We start from the raw sequence: 26,272 nt of genomic DNA, 5'->3' as shown, positions 1-26,272 counted from the left end.
TCTCTTGTGCATAGAAAATGTGCAGGGGCCCATGTCATTAATATATCTGAGCATCCATTCTTGTGCACAATATAGGCAATTGCGTTGGGGGCCCTCCTTCTTCCACCTCAAGGCCATGGAAGTATTTTTCATGTAATAATATTCGGCTGAAATCCAAAGGCTGCTGTCCATAGATAAACACTACAGTATCTTCTAATTATATGTTTTTCTTCTTTTTCCATTTCAGACTAAGTCAGAATTCACAGTTGAATTTTCTGTCAGTGACAGCCAGGGGGTAAGTGTAACTTTTTTCATTTTGTGATCTAAGACAAGAAAAGAATTTGGGGAGGGAGTACTGGTGATAGGGGGGAGCTCACAGCTGCTGCAATCCTAGCCTCTCCCACATTTGGGGAGCAGAGGGGAGGACTACACAGTAGAGGAGAAGAGTACTGGTTGGGAAGTTAAAAAAATCACATTTAATTAAGAGATTTAAAAAAATAGTTGCAATTAATTGCAATTTTGATTGCACAGTTAAACAAGAGTCAGCATCCCACACACAACAGCCTGGAGCCTGTGTGCCCTGTGTCTTCTCTCCCGCCATCACCAACAGCACACAGTCCCAGCCCCGACCCTGACCCACCCCATGCCTACTCTGGACTCACACTGACTAGAGCAGAGCAGCCAGAACTCCTGCAAAGAGCCCTGACCCTGGCCACCCTGTGCCTGTTCCAGACTCACTCGCCCATGCTGAGCAGTGACAGTGGCTGGGCAGAAGCAGCTGCTCGGTGTAAGGAAAAAGCAGTCACTTCCCTCTCACCACACCCAGGCTGTTCTTGCTGCAGCTGCTCAAAGCCCATGCCTGGGCTGCCCTATGGGTCCTCTACAGTGCTAGCACTGCCCCACTAAGCGGCTCAGAAGCAGCAGTGATAGTGGAGAGCAGCTGCAAGACAACCTGGTGCAGGCTCCAGGGGGCTGCAGCAAGAAGGGCCCAGCAGCAGAGGCGGGGAGAGGCTGCTTTCCCCTTGTGCCGAAAGCAACGTATGCCTGGCTGTCACCGCTGGTTCCACTGCTCAGCATAGGCAGGTGACCCAGAGCAGGTGAAGGGTGGGCCGGGGTCAGGGCTGTACACGCGGGCTCCAGCCGGTCTAGAGCTGGTTCACTCCACCAGGCCGAGTTCAGAGGGGGTGCAGGACAAGCCGTATTTTGCCCACCCCTGCTCAAAATGGATGTGTGAGATTAACACCGGTTACAAGAGAATGAACGTGTTAACTTGTTTTGCGTTAATTGTATATGTTAACTGTGATTAAGAATGACAATGCTCCAACGTTTCATAATCAGCCTTACAGTGTCCGCATTCCAGAGGTAGGAACCTGGATTTGTTTGGGGGAGATTCCTTCCCTGAATGCTTTATTCCCCCCACCCCTCAGCGAGAAATTTGTGCTCTTGTTTCAGTATAAAAGGAGTAGACCTGTTTATACTGCCTATGTAGTAAGATTATTGCTTCCTTTGATGTCTGGGTCTCAGTGATGATTTCTGACTTTTCTGCCTGCCTCACATATGGAATTCTGTGAAGAATGAAGTCCTTGAAAGTGGTCACTAGTTTCAGAAATGCAGGAGCAAACTTTGGGACAGAGCAAAGCCTGAAAATAATCCTAAATGGGAATCTAGATTTTGCTTCCACTTTCCTTGGGTAGAAGGAATAAGGAACCCCTTCTGTGTTTATTTTGTGTAGAAGTAAATGTTCCAGCAGGCCTTTCTAGTTGTGTCAAACTCTGGGAAAGTTGTGCCTGCATGATTCTGCACTCTCAGATAGCTTGGCTCCTCACACAGCTCTCCCACGGAGGGAAATGTTTCTTTCAGGTTAGTTTGGCCATCCTGGCTGCCACAAAAAGGTAACCTCTGGTTTTGTCACGAAGGGAGATGACTGTGTGAGCTCAGTATTGTAGCATAGTACAAAGAGCTAATCATCTGGTGGAGACTTAGGACAAGCTTCAGGATGACTAGGTATAGCCTGGCAGCATGTGTTGGAGGAAGTGGCTATCCCTGGTACTTTTGGGAAATTTTAGACAAATAGATTGAAATACAGGTGTGCACTAAGTTTACCTCTTCCCTGGTGGATGCTGGGCTGTACCCTCTTTTCCAAGTCTGGAGGATCCCTCTGTCTTGGGCAGTACTAGGGCAGGCTTGTTCCTGGAACACGCATCTGAGTATGGATGAGAACAGGAGAATATCTGCCCTTATGTGTGAAATCAAACTGTCTTTGGTAATTGAGACGTACAAGATATTGCATTACAAATGGCATGTTAATATGCTAATTGCTGGCAGCCAGCTGTGCCAGGACTTCAGTCTTTTTCCATCCCTCTCTCCCACTGGGGTGACACTTTTTTAGTTAGTCAGCCTCCAGTTTTAGTCCCTTTAACTCTGTCTGATTCTGTCTAAAGCAAGTTGTCTGAGATCACTGTGTCAATGATGCTGGGTCAAAGGCATTTCTTATTTTTTCAGAATGCAAACTTTAAAAAAACAACTCAACAATAGTTGTATCATCTACTTCCTGCATCTCCTTGGGAGTGACTGGTTCTCTCTTTCTGCTGATGCTCTGTACAGTGATATGCCTGAAAGAGGATTTTATAGCTGGTTTGTGAAATGAAATGGCTGCCTATGTTAGACATGCCTGTTTTGTCTCCACAAGGCCACTCTGTGATATAGGCAAATAGGGATTGATTTTAGTTGAATTCATGTCCTTCCTTGAACATAGAAAACTTCATCTTCTGTTCCTCTCCTCCTCTTTTCAAGTGGTTTTCCCATTTACAAAAGTAATGCACTTCCCCCTTGAATATAGGTAGGTCCAGAAAATAATATTTTCCCTACTTTACTTTAGATTTATCTGTTATATATTCTTATTTATGGTGTCTGATGGAAAGGGCTCCCTTCTCATAATGAAGAGAGAAATGGGAACTGGATTTCTAATCCAGTGTCATTCCTGGTGGGTTTAAGCCCCTGTGTTAGTATAGCTGAAGCAGTTGCACTCATTCTCCTCTCACTTGTGGCTTGCCCCATCAGAACGAAGACCATAAATCTCCAGCCTTCCACATATCTTGCATTTAACCTGCCGGTATTGACCTTTGAGAGATGGGGAAACAAAGGCCCAGTCATGGATTTGAATATTAAGGCTTTTGAGGGAAGGATTTTTGTTGGTTGAGAAAAGAGTTTGTGGCAGGAGTGCTTGATTTTAAAAAAATCTTGCTGTTGATCTGCCCTCTATTCAGTGTGCATCACTAGATCTGCAGTGAGGAGTTTGCTAGGAGTCCTTTGATCTACCTCGCTCTTTTAGCTGTACGGAGCATTGGGGCTCCCCATAATGCACCAGCTTTGCATCTTGACTGCCAGAGATTGTGCTCTTTTGGAAGCTGGCCTGATCCAGTTAAGGATCTTCATATGCCAATTTTCAGCTTCTGTCCACAATTTTTAACAAAGGGCATGGATAAGGGGTAATGAGCTACATACTTATTGCTCAGCCAATATCTTGAAGGCACTTCTGCTCTACCAGGGAGATAACATTTCCATGGTGTTTTCTTTTTGTGCACTCAGGCACTGAGAAAGGAGGAGAAAGTATCCTTGTTGCTCTGAGTTGGCAAGTGTTTGCCTTTCTCCTGACCACAGCATCCTGTTGTTTCCTGATGCCTTTTAGCTACTCCCACTTCAGGTAGGAATTTGGGGTGCAGGAGCTGCCTGCCTGTTCTGTTGGCTAGAATGGAAAAAGTGAGAGAGAAAAATGTTTGGCTATGTCTGCTGCAGTCAACTGGTGCTGGGTATCTACAGCTGCCATTGCCTTTACTTGGAAGAATAGATTCTTCACACCTTAGCAAATCAGACTCTGGTGTGCATGTTAAAGTGCCCATTAAGAGCTTTGTACTGGCCATGTTATGTCCAAGTGTCAGCCTGCCACTGAGTTGAAGGTAAACTCTAGAGTTTTTCTTCATGTCAGCCCCAGAAATTACAGAAACCATGAACTTTATCACCAGGGATTTGGGTTTTCTGTTTTCCGCGGAAAAAGGTTTTAAAAAGAGTGGATTTTCCTTTTTTACAGAGGAGAAAGCAAATTTTTTTTTCATTTTAACTGAGATACCCATGGATATGCCACTTTTGCAAAGAGCTGTTTGCAGGATGGCAGAGCTCCAGCCTATAAGAGCTTCTTGCAAAAAGGGTGGCAATCCCTAAGTCCTCTCCTGAGGGTGAGAGAGATGAGGAAGCAGCAGGATGCCTGAAACTGTCAACCAGGGCTTGGCTCAGGATTGCCTTTCTTCTGGTTTGAGGTAAATGGGATTGCAAGGGGCTGGGAGTCAGCTGGGGGCCCACTCCAGTGGGTCTGTGGGTTGGGGATGGGGGGCACTGGCAGGACTGGGAGGGATCCTGTGGGGTGGGTGCAGGTGACTGCCAGGGCGAGGTGGAGGTTGGAGGCTGTGAGAAGAGCCAGCAGGGTGGGTGAGTGGCAGGGCGAAGGTATATGGGGGCAGGGGGCACTGAGGGAGTAGGGAGATGTCTGTTGGAAGCACCACATGGAGGGCCAGCCTGGGCCTCAGGATGGTTGGTCTCTGTTCGTCCCTGTGTGGGCTTCTAGTGGAGTGTTAGAAGCCCCATGTGGAGGCATGGAGCCCACCCAGGCCAGTAGTGTGTAGCTCCCAGTCCATGCAGCATTGGACTGGGCCAGCAGGCTCCATGCTTCCATGTGGGGCTTCCAGCACTCCAGCAGGAAGCCACCCATGAAGGCATGAAGCCTGCCCCGGCCCAATAGTGCATGGTTCCCACCTACAGTGCCACAAGCCCCACATGCTGGCATGGAGCCAGCTTGAGTGCAAAGCTGTGTGCCAGAGGCCTGGGTCTGGCTGTGTGCCAGCACATGCAGCCCTGGGACTCAGCCAGAGGTGCTTGCTGCCAGAGGCTCTTTCTGCCACAGCCATGATATCCCCAAGTGCCTGCTGCTGCTGAACTGCTGGTGGTGGGGGCTGTGCACTGCAAACCCCACACCCACCCACAAACTCTACACACCCCCTCAAACCCCACACCTGCCCTCAAACCCACACCTGCCCTCAAACCCCACATACTCCCATACCTACGTCCTCCCACACCCTTTCACAATCCCCCCCCGCCACCACCACCCCCAGTTATACCAAGTACCTGCATATATTTCTAAAGAAAGTTTGAATAGTGTTATATTTAGTTTAATTTGTAAAAACAACCAAAAAACATCAAAGTAATTAATTTACATAATTTTGAATTTTCTGCATATAATTCTGAATTTTTCTGTGTATAATTCCCTGTGGTGTAAAGAGTGGTCTCAGCAGGAGCTCTTCCATGATGAAAAACCCAAAATCAAATGCCAACATATATAGGTATTTAAATTTATTATAGTGATTTGAGGCACTGTCAGGCTTCCAAATTTCTTTAAAACTGTAAATATATCAGTAAAACATTGTGTTTAACTGATACCTCTACATATAGTGGCCTTTCATTCTAATCACAGATTTGGGGGTTTTAATCAGAGAATTTGTGATTTTTTTTTTCATTGAAGAAAACCATGATTCCTGTTTATCATAGTAATATTTCCTGCTGCTCAATCAAATAGAAGACTGTGTTGGGTGATCAGAGGATAACACAAATTATTTTGTATCTCTGCAATGAAATTTGCTAAAAATTACTATGCCAGAATTACAGCCTTAATGATAGTATTTCCAAGGATGAGGGACAAGTATTGTTGTGATGGTATGCAGCAGTGATGGGTTTCAGTAGACTCTTCCCTTTGATGCTGCTTTTGATGAACAGTTGACAGTGCTAGAAGAAAGAGACATCTTTGGCAAAAAGAGCTTGCACTCCAGTTTTAAGGTCAGACAAACAGACATAGTGAAGCAAATAGAAGGGGAGCTTGAGGAGGGAGAACAGTTCAGCAGTACTAGAAAGACAGTTTTGTATATACCAGCTATTTGTAAAACCTGGAAATAATGATGTTTTTCTGTTTTTTACTTTGAGATATGTGAATATATTTATAGCAAGTGTCCCAGCTGGAGCAGCAGGGAAAGAATTATTTAAACCTTTTATCATTGTGTGGCAGTAGGGAAGTTAAAAAAAAATACTGTGCATAAATAAGTGCAATATGAAATAAACTGACCTTTAAAAATACTATTGCATAATACCATCTCTCAAAATCTGTTGGAGTTGTGAATGTGAACTATTTGGATGTGGAATGCATTTTGCAGCTTGCCTGTTAGTGGGAGAGGGTGCGTGTGAGTGGTTTTACTGGAGAAGAAAATGGACCATTGAGCCTTGGGTTCAGTCTTGCCACATGTAGCTCTGAATCTCAGACTGGAGATCTGCAGTTGGTGCTTCAGTACAACACCTGTGGCATACTCGTCTGCCATGTCTGTTGCATCTTAATTACATGACGGTCACCTGCCTGGAATAGCAGAGCAGGTGTGTGCATGTTGTGGGAGGAGGACTCCCACCCTTCATTTTACTATTTTCATGTAATTATCTGTTGTATACGGGCAAAAGGACCTGCAGTTCACTTGTCGAAATCTAACGAGGCAGCACGGATGCTTTCAAGTCTGTAAAGAAAAGGGGAATCCTGCTAGAATTGGCAACTTTAATTCACCAAGCTAGCCTTAACAGAGCTCATTAAGTTCCTGTGTATTCATTTCAGGCTAATGGCTGTCATGCTGACTGCTGCTTGATTTGCTATAATAGCCTTTTATGGCTTTCCAGTTTTCTAAAACATGTTTGCCTGTGTCTATGCCCCGCAGTGCTGCTGTAGTACATTAGTTAGGCACCCGTGTGCCTGCCACACTGACCTTCAGGGTTTGTTCACTCCCATGCCCTGTCTGCTACACAAATTCTTCCTTCCCCCCCCAGTTCTCTTCTTCTGTCCTATCACTGCATTTCTACATTTCTTAGTACAGAGACTGTCAACCAGGGGTACACATACCCCCTGGGGGTCCTTGAGAAGGCCCTGGGGGGTATGCGTGGGCATGTGGGGACGGATCACCACCACGCAGTATTCTGCACTGCCGCACAGATGCCGCCTGCCTGGCCAGATGCAGAGGGTAGGGGAAGCTGGCACATGATGGCTACTGCTGCTCCGTGTCCAGCTGTGCGTGCCGCCGCCCCCCCCCCACACACTCTCACACTCCTACTTGGTGGCCAGGAGTACGCTGCTCTGTGTCTGGCCACTGGGGGGTACAATGATTCAAAAAGGTTGAAAACCCCTGCCCTAGTATGGTGTTTTTTGTTTGTTTTTTAAATCCAAAAGGGTATAATCCCCAGATCTTCCTCTTTGTTCTCTACCTGTTGTATAGGGTTAGGATCTGAGTATTGATAAATTCCAGAAACATAGTTTAATGTTTGAGAACTTGTCTGATATTGGATTGTCCAGTTTCTGGCAGGTAATATTAGATATGCCTTGCTCTGGCAGTTCTTCTCTGTTTTACCTAATCTAGCTATCTATCACTTCATTTTCCTTAATCTGTAGGAAAACAAGACAGGTCTGCTAGACTGACATGATGCAACCATACTGTGTAAAACAAGTTAATGAAGTCAGAATGGAATGCTTTGTACTGTCAGGGTAGGCACAATATATTCTTCCTAGGCACTGCATTGCACCCTTGTCCAGTCTATTAATGCATATTGATCCAGGACAGGTAGCTCCCTGTTCAGTGCATTAAGTATCACACTCAAGGTCCCTTGGGGTGAGTACAAGTGGTCATGGGACCTGGCCTAGTTTTAGGCTGCTTAGTTTATGCCACCTCAGTTTGAACTGGGATCTCTGGGTGCAAGCATTCAGCACTTGTCAGGAGGAAAGGCAGGGAGGGAGTCAGAGGCAAGTAAGTTTGGGTGGGGAGGAGGTCATGTTTGGTGGGTCTGGGGAAAGAGATAGTCGGAGGGCGGAAAGGGAAATAGCGGGCACTTGTACATGTGAAGAAATTGGCTTTTTTTTAGTAGTTTAATTGCCCTTTTCTTCTGGTTTAATTGTAATGTGCCGCTGCAGGTATAAACTGTGACACAATTCAGTTTCATCACACTGTAAATGCACGGCAGTGTATTTCGATTTAAATGACTTTACATAGCAAAGTAAACACATATCCAATGTATCTTAGCCTGCTACATAAAAAATTGCAGTGATACATCTCGAGAAGATGGTAGGGATGGTGCATGGGGCCCTGGAAGCCCAGGTGTGTTCAGGGTAACTTGGGCTTGGCAGGGTTTCAGCACCACGTACACCATCCTCACAGCCTTCTCGGACTGCCAGCACACCCAGCTGCCCTCCTACTGCCTTCCTGCAGTGCCCCAGGGGCAAGCCAGCCTGTTCCTGGGTGGTCCCAGGCAGCAGGAAGGTGGCAGGGACAACGCACTGGGCGCTGGAAGCCCGCCAAGCCTTAACTTCCCCGAGCACACCCGGGCTTCCAGGGCCCCATGCACTGCTGGATTGGGCTGGGTGCTGCCTGTGAGCTGGGGCAGCACCCACATAGCCAGCACCCCACCTGGGCAGCCCTGGTAGGTGCCACCACCATGGAGGGAAGGACCGGTTCCCCATACAGCTCAGGGGCTGCATGGCCCAGCAGGAGCTTGTGCGGTTGTGCCCTGCCAAAAAAAAAAAAGTGGTGAGGGGTCTGATCTTTTTTCCCCCCACTCCCCTGTGGAGCCTGCCCGCCTCTCTTGTGGCTGGGAGGGCAAGCTGCTGGTGGGCCTTGAGCTGTGGAGGGTCCCCGGACATCCTCTCTTCAGTGACAGTGCCCCTGAGTGGCACCCACCCACTAGCAGCCTGCCCAGGTGACCCCTTGCAGAGGGAAGGACCAGGGCCCCCCGCAGCTTAGGGGCCGTTTAGCCCACCAGCAGCTCAATCCTCCAGCCACAGGAGATGCAGGCAGGCTCCATGAGGGGATTAAAAAAAAAAGAGAATTTCTTTCTTCCTTTTTTTTGGCGGGAGCCTGCCCACACAACCCCTGAGCTGTGGGGAGCATGGTCCTTCCCTCCGCAGTGGTGGTGCCCCCTGGGGTAGCCCAGACAGTATGCTAGTGGGTGGGTGTTGTCTAGGGGGTGCCATCAGTGCAGGACCCGCTGGCAGCTCACCCTCTGGCCTTGGGAGAGGCGGGAAGGCACCAATAAAAAAAAAGATCGGGCCCCTCACCTCTTTCCTTTCCTTTTTTTTCTTGTGGAGCCTGCCCACAGCCAGGGGTTGAGCTGCCAGCAGGCCATCACTGTTCTGTAACAGTGACAGAAGTCCCTAAATTGAAAATGGTGGGTTTTTAATTGTTATAATTAAAAACCCACCATTTTCAATTTAGGGGAACTAAACCCCCCATCATGTGTACAAGCACCCTATCTGATCAGGATTGGTGAGGGGATAAAAACAGGACAACCCTGGGCTGTGAAAAGTAGCTGAGCTTTCCCACTCACCCAGGGCTGTGCTGGGAATGCGTGCAAGCATTGCTTGGCTAGGTTAACCCATTGAAGGTCAGGTTAACTTGTGCCAGTCTAAAGTTGGTTCTTATTTGATGGCAATTAACTTTAGATCAGGCATGACATTTTTAAGGTGAACTAAACCTGCAAATGCTTGGACACACAGGCCTAAGATTGATCTAAGCTTGGTTAGGGCAATCTAAATTTAAAGCTTGTACTCACCCTCAGCTTTATAAAAAGTGTGTCACTGCACATTTAATTTTGTTATTGGCTTTATAGATATTCCGGATTGACAAGATGAAGTCTTGGATTTTGCAGACTCCAAGTAAGAGTTGTTAAATCTCAATGGGCCCAGTATCCTTTAGCAGAAGGCATTGTCTAATATACAGATTTCCTAATTGGTTCTGCAGAAAATCTGAATATTAGACAATGTGAGACAGGAGAGTAGGCAACTCTGAGAAAAAGGTGGCAGCACGCTTTTGAATTAAAATACATTGAAGGTGTTTTAGTTTAAAAGTGCACTGCCACCATTTTCTCAGCACTGACACGCATTTCGCCATTTATACAAATGTATACTCTGTAGTGCCAGGCACTTTTAAAAGTGTCTGGCACTGTGGTGCATGCATGTGTACAAATGCCTTTAGCTCCTGACTCTTATAAGTATGTCACGATTTCTTGTAATCCCTGGGGATTTGGGGTTTCTGATTGGTTGACAGCAATATCAATTGATCATTTCCCTCTTGATTTGAGCACTCCGTTGGGTGATTTCCTACAGGTATTTGTCTTCTGTAGCAGCAGTGTCCCCATCTTCTTCCTTCTATTACATTTACCACACTGAATGATTTATACAGTAATATGTATTATTGGGTTACGTTGTCTGGCATAAAACTATCCACTCGGTCACGCTTTAGGTACCAGACTGCCATTTAGTGCCTCAGCTACTCATGAGATGACACTTATACCAAAAAAATACTTTTAACTTGACAAGACATATTAATTTATACTAAGGCTCTATATTGAAGAGTCTTCTACTGCATCTATAACCATCCACCTATTGATCTGCAAGATAGCAGGGCAGAGACCAATAAATCATCTCCAAGCTTCTCCACTTCTGGATTGAGTCCATGAGATGCCAGTGCCTCTGGGTTAAAGACTCTCTTAAGTATTCATTGGTACTTCCAATGGGCATTATTTGTGCTATTTTTTGACCCCCTCCTCCTTTTAGAATAAAATATGTTTACTGAGAAAGCTCCTTCAAGCATCAGATAAGGGGACACGATTAAAAAAAAAAGCTTCCTTTGCCTTTGTAGCCCAGCAATTGTTGTCTAAAGTGGGTTAGATCAGGGGTTGACAGCCTACATCCCACAGAGTCATTTTATCCAGCCTGCAGAGCTGGGGAGTGTTCAATAGTGTTTCTGTGGTAGGGGGCCTTGGAAAAGCAGACACGGTGGTACTCTTGAGGTGGGGGTAGAGGAGTAGTGATGGTGGCAGCAGCACAGTCTGGGCTGGAAGCATCTGGTGCCTGGAGCTTGCCCATTATCCCCATCATTTCTGAAACATGGCTGAACCCTAGTTTAAAGTATTTAAAAGCATGACACATGAGAAGGAGGTGGGGTGCATGATTGTTCTGAACCTGCATAGTATACATCCCTCCAGTAAGCAGCCAGGCTTCCCCTCATTCACCTGCTAGCCTTCTGTTAAGTCTTTACTCCACAGACTTCTTTGCAAACTTCAAGTATCAGCTCATTCAAAGAAAATAAATAAAAGTAAGCCCCAGTAGGAGGCAGGGCAGAAAGAAAAGGTACATCCCTGATGCTGTTAAAAATAGAAATGCAGACAAAGGAAATTTCTACAAAGCCAAACTGTGGGTAGGTAATTGCAGTCCATCTTGTTGGTATTGGGTCCTCTGAAATCACCTTTGATTTACCTGTTTATTTGAACTGGGAGTGTGCTGGGTATGCAGTCGCTCACCATCTGTAACAATCACTTCTGGTAAGGTAAAAATCTCAGGAAATGAGACATCACAAGCCCATGGTCACCAGTCTCTTTCTTAATATGTTGGCCCAGCTGAAGTGATGTTATATTTTAATTTGGCTAAAAGGTGGGCTGCTCCCCAGGTTAGGGGCTGCAGATGGGAGTTCCCATCACATTGCCTTATGTAGAACCAGGCAGGACTCAGGGATGATGGGGGCGGGGGGGAACAAAGCCTCAGATGTAATTAAAATTATTATTTTGTTTTAATGGTAATAATGTTTGTAATTACATCGGTTTCCCTGCCAATCCTGCCCCGGAGTCTTCGGGGGCCCATATAATTCTATTGCAGTGGCTACATGGCCTGATGCTGTGAATATGAAGCAGTTAGAATGAGGCTGAAATCCCAGTTCAGCCACATTAGCAATTCTCTTGCACACTCCTGGCCACCTTTTTTTTTTTTTTTTTCCTTAAATAAAGAACCTTTAAATTGAAGGAGATGATAACAGCTCTGATAGGAAAGATATTCTTGCTACATTGGAGGGCTGTCTGTAGCGCTGGCTGCTTTTCTTTCTCTCTTCATTCCCCCCCCGCTTACTTTTTCTTAACTATCCACCTTTGTTTCTGTGTACTTTTAAGACTGCACGAATAATTCACAATGAATAATTTATCTGCCAAATCTGTCTTCCCTCCCTAATTCGCAGAATATCTGAAAGCTGATCAAGATTCCTTGAAATACTTAGCAAGCAAAAAAATACATCTTTTAATTTTTTGGAGTGATGATTGCAAGCTGTTCTGTGAATATGTGCTAATCGACTGGTATTATTTGCTTGGGATTTGTTCTAAAACTAAGTTGGATGGGCATTTCCAGCACAAATTCTCCTTTATAAGAATATGAACTTCAGTTTATTCAATTACTCATGAACATAATTTTGTAATGTGTCTTCTGTAAATGTTCTTCCCAACAAAACACCCACTTGCACGAATGTGAATGCTAAAGTACTGTGTGAGAACAACTTAAGAGAAGGAATTACAAAATTTGAATGAACATTCTGGAAAAAAAATGTTGAAGGATTCACTCAACTCAAGCACATTTAACAGTAATAAGCATTGTTCAGTCACCTGGGGCTGCAAAAGCCCATGGTAAGGAAGGGTCTTTTTTTTTTTTTTTTTCAATGACTAGATAAATCTCTCTCTCTCTCTCTCTTTCTCTCTTTCAGTGGCATTTTATGTTTGGGATAGTAAATTCAGTGCTGGTGAGAAGAGCCACACTGACACCCATAGAGACTGATATTTTCCCCCATATGATAGCATAGATCACAACTTTGATTGGGACAGTACACCTTGTGGGCTGAGACAGGTGGTTAGTCTAACATTCAAGTTCAAAAATGAATTTAAAGAGTTTATTTCCTTACAAAGGGCTGGACAGTGGAGGATCAGCCAGGCTGAGACGAGCCTGAGCCTGTACTTACTGGTTATCTCCTAATGCCTTGCAGCACCCTTCAGAGTAACTTGTGGCACCCCAGCATGCCACGGCAGCCTGACTGAGCATTGCTGGCTTAAATCCCATTTCCCTCTAGTTTCTAGATTTAGGTTTTAAAAGTTCCCTGATAGTTTGGTAGATGTAGGCCCTGGACAAGTGAAATGTTTATACCTGTTTGATAAAAAGTAGTGGATGGATAATGCAGACCTTTAAATCAGGGTAATTTTGCCCATTCCAGTGGACAATGATGATGAAAGAATCAGGGATGAAACTCTAATGGTGTGAGCTGCATCAGGATGAATGCAGATAGATGAAACCCAAACTGAAATAGCTGTTTGTTAGAGGCAAACAAACTAATACCTCCTTCCCTGCTACCTAATGGCAAGGCACAATAATAGCCACTACTTTGTTAAGCTACCACAGAAGAGTTTCATATATGTCCAGTGTAATTTGTCATTATACAAAACTATGTGGATTATATAGGGGCATATGTTTGTCAGTTCAGGGCTTTAATCTCTGATTTGTAACTCATGTTCAAGCCTCACATCTTGTGATACCTGACTCTCTTGGCACCTTGAGTTTCTAAAAACCTCGCTGGTTATCCAGGCCAGTCACCTCAAAGGGTGGTTTTGAAGATCTGTGAAACACTATGTTTAAAGGAAGCACTATCCTTAGTTTACTTACAGTCAGCATCTGTAGTTTTAAGGCAATAGTTCTCTGTGCCCAGCTCCCTATTAGACTAGGTGCTGTGGACACTGTATCAAGAAAAGATTTTTTGTTCAGATTTTAATAGCTTCAAATCCTTTAGCAAATGTGACTGCTCCATTTGGGGTGAAGCCCATACAAAGAGTCTGTGCTTGTCCTTTTGGAAGGAAGTGGAGACTACAAAACATGGCTACAAGTTAGTGTCACACTGTATTTGCATACCTCAGGCATGTTGGGAGGCAGGAGGCTGGATATTGAGAGCCCTTGCATATGATCGACACAGCAACTGCACACCCTGGAGTGTGCTCTTGTTCTGCTAAAAAGTATTTTATTTGAACATCATGCCTCAGGCTCCGTGACCCGTGCAAGCTATTGTGCCTCACTGCTTGGCATTCTCCCCAAGCGCTACTGTTTCAGTCTGCCCAGTTCTGGAAACCAGTGGAATTATCCCACCATTGTTTGTCTGCAGTGCATGTAGAAAAATGGGACAGTGATGGATTCCATTCGCCCTCACAGGAACTCTGCATTGTGACAAGTCCCCATTTCACAGATGTGTAACAATAACGTGCAGCAAGTGAATGTTACAAAGCATCTTGAACAGCCGCTGCCAGAGCCATTCATTCAGTTTGCCTATGAACTTATGACAGAACGTGGCCTCTGATTTATTTGCATGTACTGTCAGAAGAAGATAGACCCTTGAAAGCTTTCCCTATTTTGAATTTTATTCGATTCTGTATAGTGTTGCTGTTTCCTTATTTTTTAATTGCAGCTGTTGTTGCTGAGTTTTAATTCCAGCCCCTGTTAGCTCTGACAGGTTAGTTTGTTGGCAAAATAACAGGATAGATCTTCATATTTTCTCTCTGACACTGAAGAGCTTGTCACAATGGGCTCATTTTGATGCATTCTGTGGCACAAAGCTTTCCTCCTCCCTAGCTAGATGGAATTATAATAATGTATTTGAATTCTTAGCAGCCTTTAATTTCTTCCCAAGTTTGTACACCAACATAGTGGAAGTGGTGAGACATGCCACAAGACATGCTTTCCTTTAATAATCTTAAGTAGAAGCATAGTGTCCACCTGTTAAAAAGCCATCTTTTAGCTGGATAAGATAATGTTTTTGAGAGGGTTTCATTTGAGCTCTAATCACTATGTAGAATATAATACCCCCGGAAGAAACAACTGTCACAGCTTCTCCCCTTCCCTCTAAGCCCCATCTTATGTGATCTGTGGAGACTGGTTGATTTGTGTATTATCCTGGCTGTTTGAAAGTTAAAATGTATCTTGGCAGAAATAAAAAGTCCAAATTCTACCTTTAAAAATTAAAGCATTGATCCCTTTCTTAGGTTATTGAGAGGCCATGATACTAACCGTATACTATCCAGAACCTCTCAGCTCCTATTAAACATACAGATGAGACTGTGAACAGAACAAACATAATCCACAAAATATAAATAGAGTCTGAATAATGCAGAAGTCATTGAGTTGAGTTTATGTTGACATGCCTTCAGTTATGGGGGGGAGGGGGCTGGGGTGTAATGCCATATGTATTGGCAGAAATTGTGATATTTGGCTTTGGAGCAGGTTTTCATCAAATGTTTTCACATACCAGCAAAATGCAAATTGGTTGTTAAACACGGGAATGTTCTCATGTTGTCTTGAGCATGCTAGCCTTGCATTGGTGGAGATTCTCTGAGATGAAAGGTTACATTTGCAACTACATTCTAGCACGGGACTCCAACTTCTTTTCCCTCTCTCCTGATGTCCTTGAAAATATTAAAATAAATAAAAGGTGATGATATAAATCAAGGCTGTCTAAATGGTGGCTCCTGAGGGGTTAACGTGTGGCCACCGGGCTCCCACCCAACTGCAGATGCCCCTGGCTTCAGCTGCAGCAGTTGCCAGGGTCTTAGAGCTCCCCCTCCCTCCCCTGTTGCTTCACCTAGCCAGAGGGTGCAGGGCAAGGCAGTATGACACAGTTCCCGGTGCCTGGTGAGCTGGCAGCCTGGAGCACCCATACAGCATGGAGTTGCAGGTGAGTTGGGGTGCTGCACTGTGCCATGCAATGAAGTAGGGGAAGCATACATTCACCTGCTAACATGGTGCAGTGGGGTAAGGGACTGTGCACATGTGTGGTGTGCAACCTGGGGGGCTCATGGTGCAGCCTCTGCTGTTGTACCCTGCAGGGCATGTGGTCCTCAACTACGGAGAAGTTTGGACAGTCCTGGTGTAAAAGCCAGAATTTGGCCCACATGATTGTGTGTAGCTCACATCAGGCACACGCACAGGATTCAAACCTGGAATTGTATAAATAGGTAACTAAGGGCGCGTGTAGATGAAATGCGGGGCATGTGTGCATGATACCTTAAAGCGGGTTAAATGCTTTTGCACCACTTTAATGGTGTTGGTGTTTGCACACATTGGTGGTGTATTGCGCAATAATTCCAGCTGCTGTAGCATATTCGGTGGCATTATTCAACTTAAATGATTTTGGGGTGCAGCAAACTAAAACACTTCCAAGGAGGTTTAATTTGCTGCCCTACAGCCGTGGAGTGAAGCACCAGGTTTCATGTGGCTCAGGCAGCCTGGCAGTAGCACCAGGTTCTGTGTGGCTATGCAGGCAGCCTGGCAGTAGCCCTGGGGATGCAGGCTCCACTGAAAGGGAAAAAAAAAAAATGCAGCAAGCCTGATTTTCTCCCTGCTCTGCCCTCTCCCTCCAGAGCCTGCCTGCCTGAGCTGTGCAGGGACCGGGTCCTTTCCTCTGCAGCTCTGGCTGCGGTGCCCCCTGGGACTGCCCAATCCAGGTGCCTCCAGACAGGTGCTGCCTGGGTGGGGGGCACATCACTGCTGTGGAGGGAAGCACCAGCTCCCCTCTGCAGCCCAGGGACCTCTCCACCCACTGGCAGTTTGCCCTCCTCTCCATGCTGCTAGAGGCAGGTAAGACATGAGTGTACAAGACATAGGGGTTTACTTCGCCCAACATTGAGGCAGTGTTTTTAAAAACCCACTGCTTCAATTTAGGGCCCCCATTTTGTCTGCACATTTCCTAAAACATTACGTGGTACACTGTCCCACACAGACAAAAGAGCAAATGGGGGGGTTTCAGTGACAGAGCTGGAAAGTGAACATGTGGAGCACAAGGTTCAGAGGTTATCGAATAGTCATTCTCCATCACTTGCTGAGTATTATTTTATGTATGAGAAGCAGTTTCAGGGCAGCAAGCTTGCTAAACCTGAGACTTTCCAGCTCCCTGAATATTGTCTGCATGTCAACTTTTATGTCTTTATTGTTAGTATGCACCCTCACACATTATGACAGACACTTAAAAACCTCTTTGGAAGTTTTAACTCTTTCCCCCTGCGTGATTCCTCAAGATCAAGAGTAAAGATTCTCCACCTCTGGGAGTCCTGTCGTTTTGTCCCACTTCAGTGGTATGTACAAGATCTTGGCTCTTTAAAACATGCGCTCAAGAAGTGAAATGAGAGACGCAACAGAAACTACTGGGGCGGAAAACTCCAAATGGTGTGGAAGTAATGTCTAAAGTGCACTGGAGATTACAGTCATTTCTAAGAGGCAAAACTTTAGCTGTTTGGGGAGGGGGGGATACTGCAGCAAAAGATGGATGAAGGGGAAGAAGAACCTAAAAATTAAAAATAATTGTGCAATTCAGACTAACATAGTTCGCAGAAGAAGAAAGGGGAGCTGAGGAAGGCAGAAAGGAAAGAAAGCAGCAAATATAGATCTCAAGGAGAGGAGTGTGTGAGGCAGCAGGCCATTCTGTGCATCTATGGTAGAGCTGTCATGCTGGGAAAATAAGACTCCTAAAGCCAAAAGACTAATCTCAGGGCCAAACAAGAAAACCTAAATACAGATGAATTTTCCAAGTTACAAACACCAAGCCAGCAAGGGGAAAGGGGAGTGCTGAACCTAGATAAACAGGCAACCAGCCATCTAACCATGGCAGAGAAAAAAAAAATAGCCCCTTTCCAAGCTTCTCATCCCCAACATACACATTAGCCATGTACTGAGTCCCAGTTCCTGCCTCTGCCAAAGTTGTAACCATAAAAGTCTCCACACAGTTGCCTTCCTATGACTTTCTTGCTTTTTTGAAGGTGCAGAAAATGAGAGCTGAAAAGTGGCAGGAATTTAACAATCTTGAAAATTCATCCAAAGCATGAAGTATGAAACTTCATCCCTGTATTTTCCAAGAAAAACTGTGTCCTTCTTTAAGAGCCACAGAAAACTTGAAAACTCAGCATCACTTATTACTAACAATAAGAGAATTATCAGAAGGCCCGAGAGCAAAGAAATAACTCTGGATTCACTGCTAAGACTTGGGCACTTAATTCCAGTGTCCGGGGTCTTTAGGAGTAGTTTAGCTAGGGGCAGAAGAGGCCAGGGGAGGAAGTGCACAAGAGGGAATACCATCCTGCCTGTATTGGTATAAATCCATACATTGCCTTGGACTGTGATTGTGCAGCGCTCTGTGATTGTGATCAGCGGACTGATTGTGATCGGTGATTCTCAGCCAGAATGCCATGGCACCCTGGAGTGCTGTAAGATTCTGTTAAGAGTGCTGCAGGGTGCCATGCGACATCCGTACAACATACGCTATGCACAACATATGCTACATACAACACTTGCACGTGATTCACAACAGAGATTTACAATAAGAATGCAGTGTCAAAACCATTCTGACCTGCTGTGGGCTTTTGAGTTCTTTGCAATAGAAGAATTGCTCTACTATTTTTCTGTTGTCAAGAAATAAGGGGAAGCTAAGAATTGGCATTTTCCAAGGGGTGCTTTGAGTCTAAAAAGGTTGTGAACTACTGGACTAGTGTCACTTCCCCTGTAGGATAAAAAAGGAAATTTAGGAATGGTTAGGCAGCTGATATGCTGAGACCTACCTGTCGTGTGGCGCAAAGCTGTCTCATTATTCATTGGTATTTCCCATCTGTCTTGTTTTATATTTGACTGGAAGCTGTTTGGACAAAGAAGAATAGCTTTTTCACTATGTGCTGGCAGGATCCTGCCCATTTTTGGCGCTCGCCTAGAGCAGGATTTGGAGTGAGGCTTAACACCCATTGTTGTACTTAGAAAATAGGTTTTTAAACCTAGTGCTTTATGAATTGACACAACACTTGGTTGATAAATGGCAGAAAGGCTTGTTTTAATAACTACCAACAAGCTACAAAACTAAATAACTGAAAAAGACTATTTTTCAATATAAAACAAGCTATTAGTCCTTAGTATTATCTTAGCTGCACAGAGATCTTTACCCAATGAAGGCAGGAAGTAGTTCTTGTACAGCCTCAAAGCATGAATCCTTCACTTGTTGGCTGGGTAGCAGGATAGCTTCTTGGTCAGGACTGCACACATCTTGCTGGCAAATCTGCTTAGTTTTTATACTATTTAATTGTATAGCTTCAAAGCATTTTTCCTTGATGTTTGGCTGATTAGAGTCCCAAACAGGGAGGAAAAGGTTGATCATCATAACACGACTGTTAGTTGCCTGGCTCCTATTCTGGATTTGTCTAGGTGTGAAGACTTTTTTTTTTCTGCAACCCATGCAATTATAGGTCAATTTACAGATGCTGGGTCTGAATGGTCTAGCAGGATCTTTAGAGGTGTCACCAAACCTGTCTTTGGATATGTGTTTATCAGTGGGGCAAATTTGCAATAGCTTGCTCTGGTTATGTTTGTTTACCAAACTCCAGACATACATTACACCTTAGATATTGTGCCTGTTAATGTGAGCAGAGTGCGTTTGTTATATATCCATTCCTGTACCTTTTACAAGGTTCTCCTGAAATTCTTATTCAGTCTTTTGTTTTCTTTTGCTGCTGTGTCAGTTGAAATGCATATATAATTACCTTGCCTTCACTGACTCAGCTTTTCCTTTGGCTGTCTTAGCTTGGAAATACACATGAGATGAGCATTTCAGTACTCTGCCAATACTTTTAACCATCACTTCTCAGGTGTGGTAGAAAGTTGAGGACTGTTATTAGCTTATGGCATGAGTCTGGTATTGGGTAGCGCAAGCACTCCACTGTCTTGACACCTAATGGGTTGCAAGCCATTAGCAGAGTTTGATTTTCTTGTGGGAGTCTTGTTACCAAAATCCAGACTTGCCCCAGCCATTGTCTTGTACACTGTCCAAGATTTCACAGTTTTCATATGCTGCACCCATGATGCCAAGCGATTCCAGCTGGAGTTTGGTGGTTCTTCTCTGAGACTGGGGTCTCTTTCAAGCACCTAAAAGCTCTTTTAAAAATGTTTGGTTTTAACCATGGTGATGTCAGCAATATTGTAATTAGTAAATTATATTAGTGATGTTGTTTATGACAGTCTGGATTTCCAACTACAGCAGCAACAACACTAATATAATTTACCAATTATAGTAAATATAATTATTTATACTATATAATTTACTAATTATATGGAGTTACTCATAGTGGCCATGTCTACACAAAATGCTTACTGCGCAGTAGCTCGTTACTTCTGAGTAGTGGTGTTGCAGGACACAACCTGTGACATGATCCTGCTGTGTATTAGTAACAAGCTACTGTGCAGTCAGTGTCACCATGAAGTGATGGGGGGATGCTATTGTGCAGTAACACCAATTAGTGTGGAGTATGCAAGTACTAAATGACTGCGCAGTAACAGTTGTGCAGTCAGTGTCTCATGTAGATGTGGCCATAGTTTCATAGTAGCTAGAGTCGGAAGGGACCTAGGTAGATCATCTAGTCCGACCCCCTGCCTTGGCAGGAAAGAGCACCGGGGTCAGATGACCCCGGCAAGGTGCTCATCTAACTTCCTTTTAAAAATCCCCAGGCTAGGAGCCTGCACCACTTCCCCTGGAAGCTGGTTCCAGGCCCTAGCCGCCCTGACTGTGAAGTAGTGCCTCCTAATACCTAATCTAAACTTACCCTCCGCCAGCTTGTGACCGTTATTCCTGGTCACTCCTGGCAGCGCACGGGGGAACAGGGACTCCCCCAATACCTGCTGATCCCCCCTGACCAGTTTGTAGCAGGCCACAAGGTCCCCCCTTAACCTTCTCTTGTGGAGGCTAAACAGGTTCAGGTCCCGTAGCCTCTCCTCATAAGGCCTGCCCTGCTGACCCCTGATCATACGAGTGGCCCTCCTCTGAACTCTTTCCATATCGTCCACGTCCCTCTTGAAGTGTGGCGCCCAGAACTGGACGCAGTACTCCAGCTGCGGCCTGACCAGTGCCGCATAGAGGGGGAGGATCACCTCCCTGGACCTGCTCGAGATGCATCTGTGGATGCATGACAGGGTACGGTTGGCCTTCTTGACTGCCTCCCCACACTGCCGGCCCATGTTCATCGTGGAGTCAATGACGACTCCAAGATCCTTTTCCGTCTCCGTGCTGGCAAGAGGGGAGTTCCCCAACCTGTAAGTGTGGTGCCGGTTCTTCCTCCCCATGTGCAACACCTTGCACTTATCAGTGTTAAACCCCATCCTATTCTCATCCGCCCACCGTTGCAACCTGTCAAGGTCAGCTTGTAGCCTATTGCACCCTTCTAGTGCACCCACATCCCCCCACATCTTAGTGTCATCAGCAAACTTGAACAGGGTGCTTTCTACCCCCTCATCCAAGTCACTGATGAAGATGTTGAACAGTGCGGGCCCGAGGACCGAGCCCTGCGGAACCCCACTGCCCACGTCCTTCCAGGTCGAGAAGAACCCATCCACTACCACCCTCTGGGTGCGGCCCTCCAACCAGTTGGCGACCCATTTGACTGTGTGGGCATCAACACCACAGTCTCCCAGCTTTTTGATGAGGACAGGGTGAGAGACAGTGTCGAAAGCCTTCCGGAAGTCCAGAAAGACTACATCCACAGCAACCCCTGTGTCTAATGATTTGGTGACCTGATCGTAAAAGGCCACCAGGTTGGTCTGACAAGACCTGCCACTGATGAACCCATGTTGGTTGCCCCTGAGCATGCCAGTGACTACCTAACACAGGATGTCAATATTTGCTATGAATGAGTACAGCAAAACACTTTCTAATCGGCAGACAGGTTCCTTTGTACCTCCTACTTGTAACAGTACAGATGTGACACAGTTCCTTTCTGTTGACTTCTCTCTTTGTGCACTGGGATCAAATTTATGGTAGCAGGGGTTTCCCTGGCTCTGGAGATAGATTGGTTGGTTGACCTTGTTGTAATCAGGCAGCAGAGGGAGCTGGCAGGTAGCACCAGCTTGGTGTAAAACCTAGACTGCAAACTTTTATTTCCATTCTGTATTTGATCTTATTTTTTAAAATAATAGATGCTTACGGCTATTTCTTGAAAGTGAGGCTGGTTTTACATGATATCCACATGCATAGGCTGCAGTGCAGGGCTGCGGGAGCAACACAGATATTTGGACATCCAGGTACATGTTCATGCAAATACATAGTCATTATGGGTATGTGTTTTGTAGTCATATCTTAGCTTATAAATTATGTTAAGTTATAAGTCTTGGATGTTTATATTTCAGAATGTGAGGCTATGTCACATTCTAATTGCAAAATAGGTCATAGTTGGGGCATGAGTGTATTGAGCAATGTCATAGAATCAATGAGTCGGAAGGGACCTAGACAGATCATCAAGTCCAACCCCCTGCCATGGGCAGGAAGGAGCACTGGGGGTGGGAGGGGTGATAAGACCCCAGCCAGGCGCCTGTCCAGTCTCCTCTTGAAGATCTCCAGGGAAGGTGAGAGCACCACCTCTCTGGGAAGCCTGTTCCAGGCTCTAACCACCCTTACCATGAAGTAGTTCTTCCTAATATCTAACCTAATATCTGGACCTATGTCCAGTTAGGCGTTTATGATAAGCCTACATTTTCCTTTGCCACCACTCATTAAATATATATTCCAGTGCCGTTTAAAGCTTAACATTGTGGTGATCTTCCTTTGGCAAAAGGAGGAAAGTGTCATCTTTTCATTGGTGTTACAGCTGAAATAGGAAGAAGACTTGCTGCAGAGCAACAGGAGATGGTCCTGGTTTCCAGGGTCAAGTGCAATAATTCTGAGGTGCTCCTAAACTTTGGCTGAGGGAGACGGAGATCTGACCAGGAAACCAAGCCGGAAGTAGGTTTGCTTGGGTCTTCTGCACTTTACCATAGTTTTGCTTCAATAATTAATCTTTGTTTTCAGTGACTATATTTTTTTACTTCTGCTCCCTCTAATATCCTCAGTAACTATAGTTCCATCCTCTTAATAATCTATTCAGATATGTATAGTACCATCCATCTTAGTATACTAGGCTCTTTACAAACATTACAGAATTAAAGCTCACAAAAGTCCTATGGGGTGGGTACATTTTGTTCCTCTTATACAGATAAAGAAGTAGAGTCTTTCAACAACATATTTTTTCTTCTTTTAATGAAAAACAGTTTTGACTGATTGAACAGAACATTTGAAAAAGTTGTCATTTCAAGGATAAGGAAAAGATTATATAGAATATTTTTTTTGTTTTGAAAAGAATCAAGTATTACATACATTTGTATTTCTTATGTGCTTATACTTTCATTATTTTTATTTGATTTTGTACTGTATCAGTAGCAGCAAGCATAATATGCACTGTCCTCATGACTGTCATATTTTGACATAATATTTGAAATAATTAAGGGCAGCTGTTAACTGAGACATTTGTCCTAGTGTGAAACTGTTTCTTTTAAAAAAAGCAAAATGTACTTTGATTTAGAACAGATGTTTTAAGGAGTATTTAGCAGCTGCCCTTAACGATTTTAAAAATATAAAATATTCTTGAATAACTCTATTTTTGTTTTGTGAAATTAATTTTTAAAAAGTAAAATAAATATAGAATTAAAACAAAACTTTGGAATTTCAAAACCAAATTTTCTAAAGCTGATTTTTTCAGAATTTCTTAATATCTGTAGAAGTTTTCAAAACAATCATTTTTGTTTCCAGTAGCCAGTAGAACAAATTCTGAAATATTAATGTTTCCTCAAAGGAAAACATTTGGCTTTGTTTAAAGGAAGCACTATCCTTTCAGTTCCAGCAGAGGCATAGCAAGATTAATGTAAAAAACTTGACAAGGAACCTGTAGTTTTGGGGTGCCATGTTTTATATGTGCCAGACTTGAGACAACTGGGGCATAATTTTGGGATGAAATTAAGCACCTGTAACTAGTGACTACAGTTGGTTGGTCTTCCCCTTTGAAAATTAAGATCTCTTTCAACTTGAGCACCAAAAATGTATTTTAGTAATATTTGGCTTGGTGCAACAGTGAATAAGTTTTGAAAACCATTAGTCACAAACATAAAATTCTGTCCTTAGTGTTCACGTTCACAAGTTTCACAAAAGTAAAAGAACATTGTTGTTTGATACCTGCTAATAATACAAAGTATTATTTCTATTCATTAGCTATGCAGGTCAGTCGCGGCTTGATTAGGTCTCAGTGTGCTGAATCATTTGCTGCCCATACCTGGGGATTAGTAGTTCTGTTGCTGTTTTCAGGATGACATGAACATAAGACCAAATTTGGAATAGCACTTGAACTTTTAGAGACAGAAAACATGTGGAAGGGGATCCCTTATGCTTGATTTGCAGCCTTCAGTTCAGCTGTTTTATCCTTGCCTCCTCTGGACTCTACAGCCCCTTCCAGGTTGTGATTTCCTACCAAGCCCTTTCTGCTGCTGTTGCCATTATTTACTTTCACACCTGTCCCGATTCATTTATCCATCCTATATATAAAATAAATACAAGCATTAATGTCTGTTCTTGCCCAGACTGAACCAAACTGATTATACTCCAAGTTTTATCTAGACTGGCTTGGATCTGAGTTCAGGTATTTTCTTTCCTGCAAAAAGACTTGTCTTCAGGTCACCAAGCCTGTGGCTTCAATAATATGTGATGCCAAGCAGAAGTGCATGTGGATCTTTGAGCATTCCCAGCTCTGCAATATTTATTCCTTCTGAGTAGCAAAACTGGATGAATGTGCAGGAAATGAGCTTCATAAATATGCTTCTTCAGTTTTCTTTTTTCTTTCTCTTTGCTCCTGCTGTGTCTCTGCCACTTTACTTTGCTCTTCGAATGTTACATTCTCTCCTCATTTTTCAGCTCCAGTGGCTCACATTCTATTGGCTTAGTTCTGGCGATGGCTCACTCTCTCTTTTGGTTTTTATTTAATGGCTTTGGAGACTTTACCCCCCACTTCTCTCCATCCACTAAGTTTAGATAAATAGTTGTAAATGAGAGGCCGAGACATTTAAGACACACATGCCTAAGTTTTTTGTGTTTTAATGCAATCCCAAATTGGGTAGATCAAGGGAGTCTGGGTGATTTGGGCAAAAAGAAGGGAGTTATGCTGCTAGTTGATTGCCACTGACACCAATTTATTTTGCTATATCTGGGGAATAATGTTGATTCTGGCTTTCACTTGTAAAATCTTGTAAAATTCTTACTGGGTCAGCTGTCTTTGTTTCTCCCTTAATGCCGTATGGCATTATAACAACACCTTGTTAGGTAGGAGGCACTGTATTAGGAGGTACAAGAGAAGCAGAGAGCCTGTGACTAGTGCAGGGATGAGCAAAATATGGCCCCCACATCAGATTCAGCCTGCGAGGCCATCCTGTCTGGCCTGCGGGGCACCTAAAATTTTTTTGAAAATTAAAATGCATCTGTCCTTGGTTCCTGTCAAAAATGACAGGAACCAGTGGCAGCAGGGCCCAGGAGAAGCCCCAGCAGGCTCCTGCAACAGCAGGACCAGCCTGGCCCCGCCCCCCTAGCTGGAAGCCCCAGCAGGGGCTTCTGGCCTGGGACCAGGTGGTTGACCCAGTGCTGGAAGCTCAGGTAAGAGGGTGGGAGTAGTGAAGGAGCTGGTGTGAGGCATGAGGAAAAGCAGTCCCCCGCCCACCCCGTGGCCCGTGCTCCCTGCTGCAGCCACTCGCAGCCTGCACAGGGCTGTCCTGAGCAGGCACTGGTAGGCTGCGAGCGGCTGCAGTGCAGGGCACTGGCCACAGGGCAGGGGCGGGGCTGCTTTTCCCCATGCTCAGAACCAGCTCATAATCCGGCCCTGTACTGTCTCTGGGCTCACCTGTCAGGGCTGCGCCGTGGCAGCAGTAGCTGCAGCCCCACCCCATTTGCCACATTGGGCAGCATTTACTGCTGCTGCCTGCCTGGGGCTCACACCACAGTAGGCTGCAGTGTGGCTGCCACTGCTGCCCCTGTGCTGCCCAGCGTGTGAGCTGTGGGTGGGCAGCAGCAGCAGCAGCTAACACCGCCCAGTGTGGCAAGCGGTGGAGCCGTCGCAGCGCAACCCTGATGGGTGAGCCCGGAACTGGCATGGGGCCTAGATTGGCAGTGGGGGTGGGTTACAAGCTGGTGCTGAGTGTGGTGTAAAAGCAGCCCCATGCCCGGTGCCCCATGCAGCAGCTGCTCACAACCTGCCTGGGGCTGCCTGTGCCTGCTCAGGACAGCCCCACATGGGCTATGAGCAGCTGCAGCATGGAGTGCCGGCCACAGGGTAGGGGAGGGGCCACTTTTCCCCACGCTCTGCACCAGCTCCTTCTCTGCTGGGGAGCAGGGGGTCGGGGCTGTGTGCTGCCCCCTGCCTGTACTGTGGGGCTGGGGGGCACTGGGAGTGAACTGGCGCAGGAGTGTGGTGCCCACACCAGTGTCCCAGAGTCAGCACCAGCAGGGCCCAGAGCAGTGTGGCA

At 45.2% G+C, this 26,272-nt stretch overlaps 1 protein-coding gene across 1 annotated transcript in view; it reads left to right on the top strand.

Moving 5' to 3' along the window:
- Window positions 1-1,269: 1,269 nt before the first annotated feature.
- CDH23 (cadherin related 23) overlaps window positions 1,270-26,272 on the top strand; it is a 408,502-nt gene continuing 383,499 nt past the window's right edge. Inside the window, exon 1 of the mRNA XM_090058715.1 lies at window positions 1,270-1,341. Coding sequence (XP_089914841.1) covers window positions 1,270-1,341 — 72 coding nt within the window. The remainder of the gene's footprint in view (window positions 1,342-26,272) is intronic.

The sequence above is a fragment of the Crocodylus siamensis genome, chromosome 7, assembly GCF_052110815.1.
Source record: "Crocodylus siamensis isolate JL-2025a chromosome 7, ASM5211081v1, whole genome shotgun sequence".
NCBI classification, from domain to species: domain Eukaryota; kingdom Metazoa; phylum Chordata; order Crocodylia; family Crocodylidae; genus Crocodylus; species Crocodylus siamensis.
Note: the sequence above shows the minus strand (reverse complement) of the source record. Positions and strands in the feature narration are given on the sequence as shown.